This window comes from Pogona vitticeps, chromosome 5 (assembly GCF_051106095.1).
Source record: "Pogona vitticeps strain Pit_001003342236 chromosome 5, PviZW2.1, whole genome shotgun sequence".
In the NCBI taxonomy this organism is placed as follows: domain Eukaryota; kingdom Metazoa; phylum Chordata; class Lepidosauria; order Squamata; family Agamidae; genus Pogona; species Pogona vitticeps.
Genome location: NC_135787.1, coordinates 21,843,054 through 21,860,578, shown reverse-complemented (window position 1 = coordinate 21,860,578; position 17,525 = coordinate 21,843,054). Strand labels below are relative to the sequence as shown.

At 41.7% G+C, this 17,525-nt stretch overlaps 1 protein-coding gene across 2 annotated transcripts in view; it reads left to right on the top strand.

Annotated features, from left to right (window-relative positions):
• The window catches only part of SLC39A8 (solute carrier family 39 member 8), a 32,304-nt gene extending 15,518 nt beyond the window's left edge, over positions 1-16,786 (top strand). The window contains exons 5-9 of one of the 2 annotated variants that reach the window (XR_013545801.1): positions 1,025-1,192; positions 7,562-7,769; positions 9,027-9,211; positions 10,985-11,107; positions 16,192-16,786. Coding sequence is in view for 1 of the 2 variants with exons in the window: in XM_020805417.3 (XP_020661076.3) it covers positions 1,025-1,192; positions 7,562-7,769; positions 9,027-9,211; positions 16,192-16,341 (711 nt within the window). In the remaining variant the exon portion in view is untranslated. The remainder of the gene's footprint in view (positions 1-1,024; positions 1,193-7,561; positions 7,770-9,026; positions 9,212-10,984; positions 11,108-16,191) is intronic. The other variant, XM_020805417.3, reaches the window with a different exon arrangement.
• The last annotated feature ends 739 nt before the right edge of the window (positions 16,787-17,525 follow it).

Genomic DNA, 17,525 nt, shown 5'->3' with positions numbered 1-17,525 from the left:
GAACATCTCCTGTAGGTTACCTGAGGTTAGGAACCATTGCCATAGGTGAACCTTTGGCTTCCAGATGTTTGGGACTACAGCTTATACAATCCTTTTTAGCATAGATCATGCTGCTGGGGCTTTGGGTAGTTGAAGACCAAGTCATCTGGAAGGCCAAAGTTACTTCAAACCAATAGCTAACAGCAAGTGATAGAACTTCTCCAAGCACGAAGAGTGTGCAGAAGAATGACTGAACATGGGCAATGTCTTCCTCACAGTCACCGCCATATACAGTCCCATGTGCATGATTTTAGATGGAATTTTTTTTGAAGAAGTACATTAGTGTAGCAGATAAAAGTAGTAAGGAGTCATTAATTAATTAATTTCTAAACTAAAATATTTATTTCTCACACTGTAGCAAATGGTTTCAAGGTGTGATACAGGAAACAAAATTGTTTAAGGCAAATGATCCAACATATGAGGAGTGAAGTGCTAGCCCTGATCCCTCCATTATTCTTTTTTTTTTAAAACATGGAAATTGATGGGTCTGAAGTGGACAGGCTTCCCTTTTCATGGAGCTATCTGTGTGAGCAAGAACCCTTGTTTTCCAGCACTCTTTTCATGTGGAGAACTTCCACGCAGACAGGAACCTTCCTGCTTTTGACTTGTGACTTTCCATATGGGGAAAACAATGATGGAGGAGGTGGGCTTGGTGTCCCCATTCTCCCATATTGCATACAGTTTGAAGAACAATGCAACCCCCATATGAAACAAAGAAAGGGAAAAGTCAAAGAAATACATTGAAATTGAGTTTGAGAGATGATCACATCCCTGCTCAGTAGCAGGTGATGCAGATGCCTGTTGCTTGATACCCCAGAGAGGCTCTTCCAGTCTGAACAGACCAGATGTGGATATAGTATGGCTTCCTGTCTCATTGGGTATGTTACAGTAGCTAACAAATATGTCTGACCTTGCTCCATAATGCCCGGACAACTTCTTTTCTTCTGAAATCTGTCCCCAGACTGTTTCCTTTGATTCTCTTTAGATGGGCCACAGCCACTTTGAACCTGAAGAACTGAAACCACCCCGAAATCTTCCTCTTCCTGTTGAAACAGTCAAGTCTGTTAATGGAACCATGTGCTATGCAAACCCAGCTGTAGCTGAGGCTAATGGGAATCTCAGTTTTGATAATGCCAGTACCGTCTTGGGACAGGTATGAACTAATTATTGTGGAAGCGATCATAATATGTTACTTTTCTTTTTTTGCCTTCCCCTTCCAGTTTTGTGGAAGGATGTCTTTCCAAAATCTGTTTTGCTGGATGGTTATATGGATCTAAGATGGTGTTAATACTTGAACCAGAAGTATACCACATGCCAGGGAATTTACATCTTGTCAGTTCCATTTATGCTTTTGAAAAGAAGATATCAAATTTAAAAGCAAATTCAGCACCTAGTTTATTCCAATACTTTGGGAATGTTGAACTTTTTGAAACAGCTGAGAACATCTTACTGTGTTTGAAGTGTTCACAGATGATATGTGGATTTAAAAGTACCTCTTGCTAGATTCTGGTACTTGCTGTCTTATTTGGCTCTAACAGTTTCCAAAGTTCTGTTCTTATGCATTTTCCTATAAAACAGTAGGTAGAGAGTGCCTAAGTTTTGACTTGCTACATATGTGTGTGTGTCATATCCACGCAAACTTGTTAAAAACGAGATGTGTTTGTTTGTATAAAGCAAACATATCCTGGATAGAGATGTGCAGCCGGTTCTCATTTTCTGAAAACACTTTGAGTTCAATTTAGATGCATTCTTACTTACAGTAATTAACTGATGTCATGACTAACTTAATTCCTTTTGATTTTAGTCTATTCCAGGTGTGAGTATCTGGATGCATCCCAACATATGCCAGGCAAAATTATAAGCAAACCCCCAAGACCTTAGATATACAGGTAAACAGTTTTAGCTGTAAATCTAAGAGTTTGGGGTTTGCTTAAAATTTAATATAGGAGTCTGTTGAGTCTTCTCCAACTGAGAGGATTCTGGGTGTGAGGGACCTCATCCAGTCTCTCTGGGGAGACCTATGAGTGGTAGCTCAACCCATCTGGAGGCTGTTGGAGTGGAGAAGGCTGTGTCAAGACCAAACCACAGGAGACGTTAAGCTCACGTTTAGCAGATGAGAGAATGCCTTTCTGGTGGCAATGCGATTTCTTTCACAGTTTTGTTTATGGTCTTTCATCAGCTCAGGGAGCTGATCATCTTGTTTAGCTCCACAGTATTTGCTCGGGGTGACCACAGAGTGTCTGATCCAATTTTGAAAGAATTGGTTCTGCCAAGGGAGAAACCCTCTGTGTGCACCAGCGTTTGTACCCTCTTTTTTATCCTACACAGAATCAGCTGCTTCTCTCTTTCCCTGTACAGCTCCACTCATTGATACAGGTTGATCTTGTTTGTACAGAGAATGCTTGGCCATTTTACAGGCACAGCAATGGCTTCTACCAGCCATTGAAAGCAGGACAGCTTCACACATGGCGCCTATTTATCATGAGCCAGCATCTTATTAGTTATACTGCCAGTGGAACTCAATTGCTGCCAATTTTGGTGGTGAATTCCTGCCATTTAAGTAGTCAGTGCTGGGTTTTCCTATTCTACAAGAGTAACACGACTTGGTGCACATTCAGAGAAAAACAAAACACACACACACACACACAGTGCCAATTTCTTAATTACCAGCAGTTTTCTGATGAAAATTGTGTTGATTAAGTCACATTAGCGTATTTATGTAATAGAATCCTAACCATTGTTGCTCATAGTAGTAGCACCCTTGCTACACACATAATTGTGGCAAAACAAGCCATAATGGCCAAACTCCTATCGCTTAGCATAACAAATTGCACTAGAGTAGGCCCACTGAATTAATGGGAATATGGTGAATTGACTCGTCCATAAATTCTACTGATTCAAATGTACTATTTTACGTCACAGTTAGAGTAGGCCCACTTAAATCCATGGTACTTGTGGAGGGATCCACTCACCAAATCCTCATTGATTCCATGGCCCTCCTATAATGTAATTTACGATGCTAAGTAACAGAAATTTGGCCACTGTTCTGTGTTCCTTCTAGCCAATAGTTTTTCCTCATGCAGTACTTATATCCATAAAGAAAAAAAAGAACAATATGTACCTTTATTCAAATATAATCATACAATAATAATCATATGCCATCAAGTCAGTTTGACTTATGGAGGCCTTTTTCAGGGTTTTCCAGGTAGAGGGTACACAGAAGTGGTTAACCCTTCCCTTCTTCTGGGGGTGCCCTGAGACTGTGAAACTGAACCAAGGCCACAGAGACTGGTTCTACTCATAAAAGGTACAGTGGGGAAATCAAACCCCACAATCTCCGGTTCCACAGCCAGATACCTAAACCACTGAAATATCCAGCCAGTTACAGTTATACTTAGTGGAGAACTCCCAAGCCAACTACACCAGAGCACAGAGTGCTGTCCTCTGAAGATGCCGGCCACAAGAGACTGGCGAAACGTTAGGAAGAACAACCTTCAGAACACGGCCAAAGAGCCCGAAAAACCCACAACAAACATTAGTGGAGAACTCTTGAAATCAAGGGGACCTAAGTTAGTTGTGACTTGAGTCTCTGTTTAGGCAAAATGTCACATGTGAAGCAATTCACAGTGACACACATTTGTTGTTGTTTAGTCATTAAGTCATGTTTGACTCTTCATGACCCCATGGATCAGAGCACGCCAGGCACTCCTGTCTTCCATTGCCTCCCGGAGTTTGATCAAATTCATGTTAGTAGCTTCAGTGACACTGTCCATCCATCTCGTCCTCTGTCGTCCCCTTCTCCTCTTGCCTTCACACTTTCCTAACATCAGGGTCTTTTCCAGGGAGTCTTCTCTTCTCATGAGATGGCCAAAGTATTGGAGCCTCAGCTACAGGATCTGTCCTTCCAGTGAGCACTCAGGCTTGATTTCCTTCAGAATGGATAGGTTTGTTCTCCTTGCACTCCAGGGGACTCTCAAGAGTCTCCTCCAGCACACATAGCCAGCAGAGAATGCAAGGGCAGTAAGAAACAGAGACACTGCTTAAAATTTAATTTGTGCCATTAGGTTTCCTTCAGAGCTGAATCACTTGAAAAGTATGAGGCTTTGCAATGACTTGGGTTTTATAGGTGGAGCATCTGAGTGACACATTCAACGAACAGAAACAAAAGCCTAGTCCAACACATGTAGAAGAAGGAGTAGTCAGATTCCTCTCATGGGTGGCAAATGAGTGACCATTATTAAATGTTCTTCTCATAAGAAAGAAAACTTCCTGCTAGCAGAAGGCTAAAAAAAGTAGTAAAAGTTAGCTAGCTTATGACCTTTCTCACTGAGGTATTTTTTTTTTTTTTTTAAACTTGTCTAGATGGTTTTAATGGGAAATGTTTGTTTTATGAAATGCCTCCAGCTTATCTCATTCTGTTGCATCCATAGAGGACAGGGAAATAGCAGGCAAGAGTTACTGTGGATAAAGAGTTTGATGGACAGGTAATAGACAGGGAGAACACTGGAAACCACAACATTTTAGAAATGTGGAAGGGAAACTAATCTGGAAGAGGCAGGGCATATAAACTAAGAATTCTTTTCAGATGCATCTGATCTTCTCAGGGCTGAGCATTACAGACAGCTTGTCATTAGAAGAAGAATGAATGACATGTGATATGCCAGACTGTGAGCTTCTCCTACTTCCTATATTGTGTGAAATGCCTTCTTTTGATTTATGATTGGTCCTTTGGACTTAAACACATTCTTGTTTGCAACTATGTGTGTGACTACAAGGGCATTTGTGCTGCAGTCCAGTCCAGTCTTGGGACAAGCTAGTTTACTCCTTTTTCTGGCACCCACAGAATCTAGGTGCCAATGCAAACTAGCCCTATTAGGGCAGTGAGGTATCTTTTTAAGGGGAAAAAATTGAAAACTTGTTCCTGGAAGGAGGAGGAGACAGGATGGGGGGCAAGGAGGGGAATTTTTTTTTGTTGGTGGTTTTCTTTCTTTCTTTCCCAATTAAAAAAAGGAGGCAGGCCAAACAGGGCTGCCTGAGATGCAAATGCCATGTTGGATGCAAGGATCGCACTAAATGACATATCGCATCTCTATGTGATTTTAAGTGACCCTATTTGGCCCATTCCAGCCAGCTCCATTTGAGTCGTCTAGCTATTGTTCAATCATGAAGGCCTACCTCACGTCTCTGGAATACGAATAGATTGCAAGGATGTGGGAACTCCTGGCAAATAGCCAATTAGATTTCCCTTGGGCCTGACCTAGGGGCCTCTGCAGCTAGACCACATCAGATGTAACCAATGGAATTCCTGGTAGCTGGTGCTCTCCTGAGACCTCAGAGAGCTGTATCTTGAATAGCTTACACAAGAGGAACCAGTGTAATGACTGCAACACTCTCAGTTTGTGGCCTGGCTATTCCTGATAGCAGCACAATTGTTCTTATCTTTAGAACCATATGTTTCTTCTTTCTCTCTCCTTCCCTCTTTTAGGTGGCCAAACTGTTTGTTCAGATCCCTGCCACTCTTTCTGAATTAGTCACGTAGGTTTAAATTCCACTCGTAGTTGGAACAGCAACCTTTAACATTTCCTGCCATGTATTCAAGAAATTCATACCTGGGAAGACTGCAGAGTTCAATAATAAGGAAAAAGAGACACGGATATTCAACCCCTGGCTCTTAACAAAACATGTTGAGAAGTTTTTGCATCACCAATCAGAGAAAGAAGCATTGTGTCCTGTCATAGTCTTACAAGGATCCTTTGCAGAGGTTACACAACCCTCGGAGAGGCCACAAGGGGCACAGCTGCAAGCTGAACATAGAATTCAAATGTATGAAATTCTTGTAATGTCATTTTGAATGGGAAATTGGCTGCTCTGTTTGCATTGTGTGTGCTGTCCTTCTGTCTGGTTCCAGCAAACCTGCTTCTCTGGAAATATCACTACCACAGATAGCATCATCCACGTGACTTGCTTTAGTAAAAATGGGTGGCTTAATGATTCAGTTTAAAAGGAACATGGATGCTGTTGTTTTTCTTTGGAGAATTATGTAATTCCTAACCCTCTCAAGTAATAATAAGGAACTGTGTCAGGAACCTTAATACTGTATGTTTGGGAGAATTAGAGATATTGTTGCTGTTGAAAATCCCTTACAGGCATAGGAGTTATAGCTATGGATGTGGGGGCAGGGAGGGGAGGCCTTACTGACACAGCTTTAATGTGGGTTGGAGAATGCAGTGTAAATTCCATGACCTCAAGGTGACCAGGAGAGCCAATATGGTGCAGGAGATAGAGCAGCCCTGTGAGGTAGGTAGGTAGGTAGGTAGGTAGGTAGGTAGGTAGGTAGGTAGGTAGGTAGGTAGGTAGGTAGGTAGGTAGGGGTAGGGGGAGAGAGAGAGAGAGACTAGACTCAGGTCACCCACTGCACTTTATAGCTCAGTGGGGACTAAAATCTGGCTCTCCCAAGCTCCCATCTAAAATTCAAGCCACAACACTACTTTGGCTTATACTTTCCAAAATTCTTTGTTATTAAAGGCACAACTGCCCCAGCCTTCTTTGCATGTGGTCATCCAAAATGAATTTTCCTTCTACTATCAGAAGAACAAACAAATAAACATGGTTCTAGGATATATTCGCGAAGGCTTTCACGGCCGGGATCTAATGGTTGTTATGGGTTTTTTGGGCTCTTTGGCCGTGTTCTGAAGGTTGTTCTTTCTGACGTTTCGCCAGTCTCTGTGGCCGGCATCTTCAGAGGACAGCACTCCCAAGCCAACTACACCAGAGCACAGGTTGCTGTCCTCTGAAGATGCCGGCCACAGAGACTGGCGAAATGTTAGGAAGAAGAAACTTCAGAACACGGCCAAAGAGCCCGAAAAACCCAGAACAACCATGGTTCTAGGAGCCTGTAGGTTTTTCTTGCGCCCCTCAATAATTAGCTGTCCTTCCCAATGGATTGCCTTTTTGCTCTCTAGGTGTTTGTGGGTTTTTGTTAGTTGTTCTGAATTGATTTGAACTTCATGTAAGTCTAACACTTTATCTGACATGAGTTGTATGGACAGCGTATCATGACATCCATTAGAAACCAGAGTGTCTGAAGTGTTCCAACAAATTTTGGACTGGTTGGTGTGGGTTTTTCGGGCTCTTAGGCTGTGTTCTGAAGGTTGTTCTTCCTAACATTTCACCAGTCTCTGTGGCCAGCATCTTCAGGGGACAGCACAATTTTGGACTCATAACTACTATGAAATACTATGAAATCCTTTAATGCTTTTTGGGGGGGCTTTAAAACAAATGTGACATCAGAGCTCATTCTGTACTGAATTTCCTTGGACATCTCAAGTCACTTGGCTACTGAAAAATTGCCCATAACAATTAATCTCAAGCCACTTGCAGAATGAGTTTGGTTTTCTGTTGTATGTGTGGAGAAACAGTATTGGCCATTTGTCTGTCTGTAATTCAGCACTTTCTAATAATTTGCCCCCCTTTTTTTAGCCATTTAAGGATTCACAGAACTGGCATATTTTGATTCCTACAGAAAGAAGAAACTCAAAGCAGCTCATGCAGATGCTTCAAAGGACCTGCTCTGTCAGAGATTGGTACAATTGCCTGGATGATCACGCTGAGCGATGCACTACATAACTTCATTGATGGGCTAGCTATTGGGGCATCCTTCACACTGTCACTGCTTCAGGGAATTAGCACATCTATAGCAATCTTGTGTGAAGAATTTCCTCATGAACTGGGTAAGAGGTATCCCAATAACTAAAGCTGCTGATGTATTAATCTTAGGTTCCAACTACACATAATATTCAGGTCTGCATTTAGAAGCAGCTCAGTCTTAAGGGACAGAAGATGTCTCTTTGCCGGATAGGAATTTTTCTTATCTTAACTTCTTATAAATTAGCTCACTTTGTTTTACAGATGGCTGTTGGGACCTACAATAGGTTCTGTTTGCAAGTCTGATTGGGCAGGTGCAACACTCTGTGAGACTTATGCCACTAGAGGGAAAACATGGTATTGTTTTCAAATGGCAAACAAGCATCCTGTGCAATTTGCACCTGTTTGGTTGGATTGAGAGTTGGGAGCTACAGGTTCTAGTGTTTACTGAGTCATGAATTCTGCTGGATAATCCTGAGCTCTTTCTTATCCTCAGGGCTGTAACTAGGATGGGGCAACTGGGGCTTTACTCCAGGGTGCCAAATTTAGAAGGTATTCCCTCTTCCCATACTTTTTTTTCAGATTGGCACAGCAGTCTGGCTTACCACTATATGAAAAGATGGTGATAAGTCCTGTACATCAGGCCCCTAGAGGAGAGAGCAGAGGATGGTCAGTATACCAAGCCTCCTTGAGGCAGCATAGGGTATGCCTATGCAGGGCTTGTTAGGCCAAACCTTTGACCCAGACTTGGAAGAGGAGGTGGCATCCAGGTGGAGAGCAGGTCGATTTGGGTCTTAGTAAACCAAGTGTCTGGGATGGACAGCACAGAAGTCAGCTTCATTACTATCAGTGGCATGCATCATTGGGAAAAATGGATGTTAATTGGTATTTTATTTGCCCGTTTGCTACTTCTATATCCGCCCTTCCACTGATAAGTCCAAGGAGGTGCTCATTGCTTCTACCTACCCTTTATTCTTGCAACAGGACTTTGAGGTAGGTCAGGCTGAGCAGAGCCATAACTAGTACTTTCAGCACCAGGGCAAGCAACACACAATACACACCCATATCAACATTGTCATTCATTCATGATGTGGAAATAATACAAGGCATAATTACAGTACCAAACCCCATGCCAGCATCTCCCGTCCCCTATAGGAAATCAGCAACACTGTTACAGCTACAGATACAAATCAAAAATATATATTTTAAGCGAGTAATCTCTTCTTTCAAGTCTTATTTTTTAATAGCTTTTTGGAGAAACATTCCCTCTTTGTAAAAATTACAAATGTCTTTGTAAATTTATGATGATATTTCCTGATGACTTCCCACCTTTTTCCCCCCAGGAGATTTTGTCATCCTTCTTAATGCAGGAATGAGCACACGGCAGGCCTTGTTCTTCAATTTCCTCTCCGCGTGCTCCTGCTATGTTGGACTCGCTTTCGGTATAGTAGTTGGCAACAACTTTGCACCAAATGTTATCTTTGCAATAGCTGGAGGCATGTTCCTGTACATTTCCCTGGCAGATATGGTGAGATTCCTACCACATCTTACTTACATCCCAAATAGGAATATGAGAGTTTACACAGTTTGCATTATGAGGGAATATATTGTAAGAGAAAGCTAGTAAAGTCATGGACCAGGCATCACAATAGTACAAAACATAAAAATAATACCTGCAGGGAATTAGTGTCTCATGGTAATAATATCCAGAATGGCACTTAATGCCACTTTTCGCTATAGTTGGCATGTTGGCTGAATTTTGTTGTTCTTTTGTATGGGCGAGCTATGTTTCAGGCTACATTGGAAATTTAAATTCTCACTCATTGGGTGAACAGGACTTGTCAAGTCATCACCTGCAATGGCCATATTGATTTAGTAGGTCTACTATATTGGAATTAATATTGGATTAAGCCCACAGTTCTATTGATATGTACAGTAGGACCCCCTTATCTGCAGGATCAGTATCAGTTGAGTCACTTATCCATGGTCTGAAAAAACGTTAAAAATACTGAAAATAAAAATCCCCAATATAAACTGTATTTTTTGTGTATATGACCCCCAAAGTATAAGGTGACCCCCTAATTTTGACCCTTGCCGGAGGCGGAGGAGCAATTAATGGGCAACTGCAACTCCACCTCCATCTCCTGCTGCCTCCGCCTCCCAATCACCTCGTCCGGTGTGACTGCCAGGGCTCACCTCCAGCTCACCTCATCACTGCCTTGTCCCCTGCCTGAAGGGAGTGCTGGAGGAAGCGATACGGTGACAGCAAGAGGCGCCTGAACACGTGTGTATACTCCTTTGCCTCCACCACCAGAGGGGACAAGGCAGCGACCTGAGGTGGAGGTGACCCCTGGCAGTTGCACTGGAGGAAGAAATGGGCGGTGGGAGCAGCAGCAAGAGAGTGCTCCTTTGCCTCTGCCTCCTTCTGTGTATAAAATGACCCTCAATTTCCCCCCTAATTATTTTAGGAAAAAGTGTCATTTTATACACGAAAAAATACAGTATATTTTTAACAATGAAGTCACTAGAACTGCCATTAGAGGGAACCATTCACTATTAGAATAGTGTTCACTATAATCTGCATTTTTCAGCATCCATAGGAGGGGTTGGAACTGATCCCTGGCAAATACAAGGGTCCTACTGTATTGTGAGTTGTTTCTACCTAGAGAAAAGGGCACTCTAGGAAGCTAGAAGTGTCCCTTCTCTCTTAGGTGATGCTTACATGGGAAAAAATCTTGCTAAATTAGTTGTTCTTGATCACTGTGGCAATACATAGAGGCAGCCTATTGAGGATTTGTTGACCTCTAATAAAATTTCTCACATCAAGAACATCCATACTGGGTTGTGTGGGGTTTTTTTTGGGCATGGGGGTTTGTCAAGATTTCTGCAGTTTTGTGTGAAATTACCGTCTTTTCCCATTGTGAAGAAAAGCAAAGGCAAATGTACACCTGGCCTTGAATGTAAACATACACACAGAGCAAGTACAGAAGAATTGGCTGATGGAGCCCAAAGATGCTCTTCTAATATTTAAAAATTAGTGCAACAAGGCAGCAGCTACTGTCGGTTAGTTATGTGATTTGTCTACAAATTATTCTTGCAAGGGTAAAAGTATTTCTCAAGGCGGACAGAAAATCTCTCTGTCTTGCAAGTCAGGATAGATTCTTGCAGTTTCTTGTTCTTGCACACAAGAATGAGAAAAGTGAGCGTTTACTTCTCTTGCTTACACCTCTCTTTTGAACCGCTCTATGGCACAATAGATGATAGGATTCTCTGTCTATCTTCCAAATCTTTCTGTCTTTAGGTCTCTAGACCGGAAGCTTTCATGCAGTGTCTGAGCAGAATGTAAATTGTGTGTATGAATGGTCAGTGCAGAATCCTGCTTTTTTTGCTGAATTCCACCTTGTTCCTCTCTATCTATAAACAGGTAGGATGTGTTAGAACTCTTGTTTCCTTCTTTTCTGTTCCTTCCTTTGATGTGTTCTCTGCAAGCCAGTGTATACGTTGTGCAGGATGTATTGGTGGTAGAATTCAGAATGCAAGTAGGAGGGGATTCATTTTCTGGATTGTGGGCAGGAAGTCCCAGAATTATGTCTCAGTAATCCAGGAGAATTTGGAATTTAAAATAATGAATAACATATCACTAGGAAGAGGGCACGCCAGAGAACAGTGGGGAACAGTAGCGAGGAAAACCAGTGGCAAAGAAGCTTACTCAAAGACAAAGAAAAAAGAATCAGTGAGGAGAGGTTGCTCAAGACCCCTTAAATCTAATGCCACCACTGGACATACAGTGTTCAACCACCTCAGTTTACAACCTTATTATTTCTCACATAATGCATAGGTAGGCCAGGAGTCATAAGAAATTTGTTAAGGCATCAGGCAGAAGCCATTTTAAAATGTTCTGCATGGAGTCAACTTCCATGTCACTGCACCTTACTGCATTGATTATTAATTTGGATTAATTGTAATTTTCTGCTTATTTACCAAGCAGTGGTTCAAGCACAGTTGCTTTTTTCTCCATTTGTTAATATTATCCTGTATTTAATAAATGAATGTATTTATTTTACAACAGTTATCTACCACTTAGTTTTAAAAATAATATGGCAAAACAATTCACAACATTAAAATATACATTAAGATATATGAAAAAATACAATAACATATACAATAAAATGCATTACTATATATCAAAATATAGGCCCACAGAATAATTTGTGCTAATAAGTAAATGCCTACTGAAGTGCATTTTAGTACCATTGGACAAACGCTAGTATTGGCTAAGGGTGTAAAGCAGGGGTGTCCAACCTTTCACCTTCCCTGGGCCACATTAGAAGATGAAAATTTGGTTTGGGCCGCACATACATTTGGTTTGGGCCGCATGTGGGGGGCAGCCCTAGCCGTCCTCCACAGCCCCGCTCCAAGCACGCTTACTGGCAGCTGCGATCTCAGACAGCAGAGGCTGCCAGCTTCGACTCCGGCAGCTTTATGGGGCTGGGAGGGGTCCACCTATTGACAGGGACAGTGCAATGCAGTCACGCAGCCCCCCTCTCCCCTCCTGCTCCTTCCTTCCCTCTCTCCCCCTCTACTGTTCTGACGTGCCCCGGGCACATTCCAGCCGCAAGCGCTGGCAGTGTAACTTGAAACTTTGGAATTTTTTTAAAAATAAAAAATTGCACTGGGCCGCATTACGAGCTGAGCTGGGCCGCATGCAGCCCCCGGGCCACAGGTTGGACAAGCCTGGTATAAAGAATCCTTGCAGAGTTATTCTTGTCAATTAGGGCTGTTCCTCCTTGACAAGTAATTGTGATAGGGGATTTTTGAGTCCTAAGAAATTCCTCACCTCAAGGCAAGAATGAAACAAAAGAGTATATTTATCTGTAATTTGTTCAGGTTTCATTTGTGGACCCACTACAGCTAAAGTTATACAACAATTAATTATTTTTAAATCCTATAAAAATATTATTTTAGAAAACTAATAAGATTATCTCAGGATTAAAAATAATTTTAAAACATTTTTTAAAATGTAGAAATCTCTAAGTTTAATAAAGAAAATATTCCCGATATTCTTAATGCTTAAAAGCCTACCTGAAACGGAAGATCTTTGCTTAATGTAGGAAGTATAGGAGGGAGGGGTATTCTTGAGGCAATACATTCCAAAGCCTGGGAACAGCTACTGAGAAGGCCTCTAATACTGATGCCTCCCAAATAACCAGAGAAGGGAGTGGTATTTCAGAGAATATGAGTCACTAACTTGTTTTGCTGATTTAAGTGGGTCCACTAACTGACTAAAGGCTGAATCCACCCCAGGGGCTGTCTGCAAGGCTGAATTGGAGCAGGCTGGAATAGGCTCCCTTATGGCCAAGTAGAAGCCCGGTTTGCCATTTGGTATGATCTTTGCATCCATGTGGTGTACACACCTCAGGCAACCCTCTGTTGAAAACAACAAAAGAAAATAAATAGAAATCTCTCTCCTTGCCTGCCCTCCTCCCACTTCTGAGAGGAGATTTTAATTTTTCCCCCTAAGTGATATAGCACACCAGCACTGTCGTATTAGACTTTTAAAAAAGTTTGCTTTCTTCCGTTGCCCCTCCATGGAGGAACAGAGGAAGTGTTTAATTTCCCTAATATTGTGATTTTAGAAGTGGTAGCCACGTCAGTCTAGGGTAGCACAACGGGCAAAAACAAGAGAAATATGTTTCTTTAGCTCAATATTATGAAGTAGCTAGCTATCTTCTTAAGCCATTTAATGATTCTGGGAAATTGAAAGTTGTAAGCTCCACTTTGGTTCATCTCCATCGATTGCACATCCTGGAAATGAATCAAAATGGAGCAAACCTACTTGCACCTAAAAAGTAGTAGCTCCTGACAGGGACCCAGAAAGGAGCACTCAGGGGACAGGCTGGTTGGCTTTAACCATTGTGTAATCTGATTGTCAGAAAAGGGAGCAAACTAGCCTGTTCCTGTAGTGGACTGAAGAGCAGAATGAATGCTCATCTGATCACTCCTCCCTCCAATAATTCTGGATAGTGGATATAAAGAAACTACCCACTGGCTACCCTGCATACTTCCTCAAATTCTCCAGGATTTTTTTTTCCAACTAAGACATATCCTGCACATACTCACTTACGAACAGACCTCATTCACTCAGTGGGACCTCTGAGTAAACATGCACAGGATTGTGCTGCTAAGTGAGCCAAATGAAGTCATCAAATAATTATTTACCATAACTTACTGAGAGCAAAGTTTTGCTTAGAGTTACCTCTCTGTCTGGAGCTATGATTTGTACTGACTGATTAAGGATGAATACAGCTGTCACAGGAGTGAAGGCCTGCAGTCTCAAAGGGGGGGGGGGGGAGAAAAGGCCTTGGATCTCAAAGGGAAGATTAGCAGGCTGAAAGGGGTGCTCGGTACAGCTCAGTGAGTCAAGACATGTTTAAGGAGGGCTAGCCCAAGGCATTCTTTATTTGAAGAAGAACTACAAATGGTGCTTGTCTCACAACCTCATGGTTCATATGACAAAGTCCAACCAAGTTATTTGGCAGTTGAGCCAGAACTTCTCACAGGTATTCCCCTTCTCAACTGGGCAGTTGCAACACAGTAAAACTAAACTGAACAATTTTCTGTCTTTTACTGATATCGCAAATCTGTTGACTGATGTATCTGCTTCACACTGGTTGAATATAAGACTGGCATAGGCTTTCCTTGCCCCTAGGTGTTAGAAATGCCATAACAATTATTATAAACAAATACCAATGTATTAGCTTTTCCTTGCACTATAAATTTGCTGCCTGAGATGACTCCCTAGGAAGCCTAACAGTGGATGGTGGGTGGGATGGGGGTGGAACTGTACTGGTAAGATGGCTTGTGTCATCATACAGTTTTGTTGAAGAGACTTTTGTTGAAGAGAGAAGATGAGGAAAACAACAGCTGCTTTCTGCCTCTGTGAGTGTTATTACTCCAGTTATTGAAAAACGTCTCCCCCTCAACATGAAAATTCAATTCTCTTTCAAATATATTTCTAGAGAGCCCATTTTTGTACTGCTTAAGTTTCAGAGGGCTTGGAAAACTTTGAACTTGATCCTAACTCATCTTTGATAAGAAGCCAGCACAGCAATTTTGTTGATCTGTATTTGTCAGCACTTTGTGGGAGCTAAAGTTTCTTCAGTATCTTTGAATTAATTTCCAAGGAGAGTGTGTTGCAGTGATCAACTGCAAGTAAATAACAGGGATATGTTTACCTACCAGACTAGAAGCAATGTCTATGAGTAGTTGTTTTTCTGTTTCTTTTTATTTTCTTTTGCATCTCTGCTGATGTATGTATGAGTGTGTCTGTGTGTGTGTATCTAGAAAGCTGCATTTATGATGGTCACAGAAACAAGATGTATTGTAGACATTATCTCACAGTAGTTTTCATTAAATTCCTGGATATGACAATTGTTGTTTGAAAGATGATGTCTCTAGTTCCCAAAATTTTGTAGAAGGTGCATTTGGATTTTGCAGGTGCATTTGGATATCATGATAATTCAGGGTTCTAAAGAATGTCCCTATATTTTGGACAAGTCTGTCGAAACTGGCTGATTGCTCCCATTTATAGTGGGATATGCTAAACAGACTCTGAACCTTTGCTTCCTGGGTTGCTTAGTATGATATCACACTCGACAGGTGATGGAATTTAGGCTTATTTATCCTTGAACAAGCCAGAAAGGGAAAAAAGCAGAGAACAAGCTGGGTTCTTAGTAAATTGAAGGCCCATGATTGTCTTTAGCTGCTCCTTCTAGAAGCAGTAGGGATCATCCAGTGTGGTTAACATGACTGAAAAGCCAGGGCTTCCTCTGTACCTTGAGTTGTTGTGATGTACAATCAAGTGTAAAAAGCCCCAGGTATTTATTATTTATTTAGCTGTTGCTGATACATTTTTCTGAGTCAAAGGTTTTCAGTCTTGGTCTTCCAGATATTTTGCATGCCAGTTTCCAGAATATTTTTGCATTAACTACGCTAGCAAGGGCTTTAAGGACTTGAAGTCCACAACACCTAGAGAGTGAAGGTTGAAAACTCCTGGTCAAATTGGTCATACTACTCTTGCCAGTTCTGAGAGTTGTAATCCAAAAGACTAACCCTGACAAAGTCTTACCCTGATCCTTCTCTTATGATATATCAGCTAATTTTAAAAGGTATTTATTGACACAGCATATCTGTTGTAGTGAAAATCGCTAGGGTGATCACCAAAATTAAGTAGAGTACTTCAGAATTGAGTAAGCAGCAGAAAACACAGTGTTTTATATTCATGTCTTGGTCAAGTGATTACTTGTATGCAACATCCAGGCTGGTCATAGACTCTAATCATTGCTTTCAAGTAGCTTAGGGACAAAATCCATGGATGCACTTTTAAAAATTGCCATGCTAATTTCATGAGTTCTTCCACCAGATGGCAACACCTACCTAAAAATCTCATCTCTCTCCCTTTCTCTCTCTCTCTCTCTCTCCTTTTCACCTACCTCTTTCCTCCCCCAGTTCCCAGAAATGAATGACATGACGAGAGAGAAAGTAACTGGAAGGAAAGATGACCTAGCCTTTTTTCTTATCCAAAATGCTGGCTTGCTGACAGGATTTACTGCCATCCTGCTGATCACCCTTTATGCTGGAGACATTGTACTGGAATAATGTAATAATGGAGATATGACAATGAAGACATTTGGTAAATTAAAAATGGAAGAACTCTTGAACTCCACAAAGGGACTTCGGAAGACATAAAAGGATTTGATATGGCACTCTATTTCCTTTGGCCATTTGAAGCTATGTTTTTAAAGATCACCCAGCCAGTTCTAGGACACAGTTTCCTAGTGTGTTAGGAGCCATCACTTTTACAAGACTCCAGTGACAGACAATGTGGGAGCCTCTGAGATTTTGACTGCAAAATCTGCCCTGTTAATTTCAATAGAAGCAGCACGTCCATCTATGCACATCACACTGGGACATTTATTTTCCTCAGCTGAGAAACCACCGCAGTGCCTTAAAAGAGGGCATTGCCTTCATCCTAAGTGGTGTTAAGTGCTAGGCAGAAATGCAATTAAGAGGCAGGCTAAAATAAATTCAACTTATAAAGCTATGTATGTTTGTTCAGAAAGACGTTCCACTAGATCAGTGGTTCTTGCGCCGATACAAGTATGCACAGAAGGCATGCCTCACTGAAAAGGTTTATGTTCAGGAGGAGACTCTGAAGCAAATGATATGCACTATCACATGTGTGCCAATGATGCAGAAAGTGTGTGGGAAGATTTTTTTCCCTCCCTCTTACTTTTATGGATGCAGATGAAATAATCTCACTTACTCTTATTGATTACAATGGATCAGAAATCAACTACGGTGTGAAAGTCAACTGAGATGTGTCGGGGGAAAAGGAGGCTTTGGAACCTTCAGGTCTACAGTCTCTCCCAGTATACTCCAGAATATCTCCTTTTCCCAGTAGAGGCTGGTGCCCATTGTGATTGGTGGGGTGGAAGGCACAGCAGCCACTGATGGACTGAGACAGGGTCACAAACAGATCTCTGGGCATATGCACACAATTGAAGGCAGGCAGGCATTCATTCCAACTCTGTGTCACCTTATTTATTCCCTCCCTTATGCAGTTGATGAGCAGAAAAATAATCTTGTCCCTCAAGCCAGAAGTGTTGCATTTACCTTCTGCTTACCATTTGTCTATCCTCCTCTCATTCACACAGACTCAAAGTATGGGAGGCTGGGAATTCAGGAAAAGCAGACAAATGAGACCCGGATTCTTGACTTCTGGAAAGGAAGCAGGCAGGAGTGGGCTGACCAAATGAAAACTAATCTGAAAGAGGTGAAGC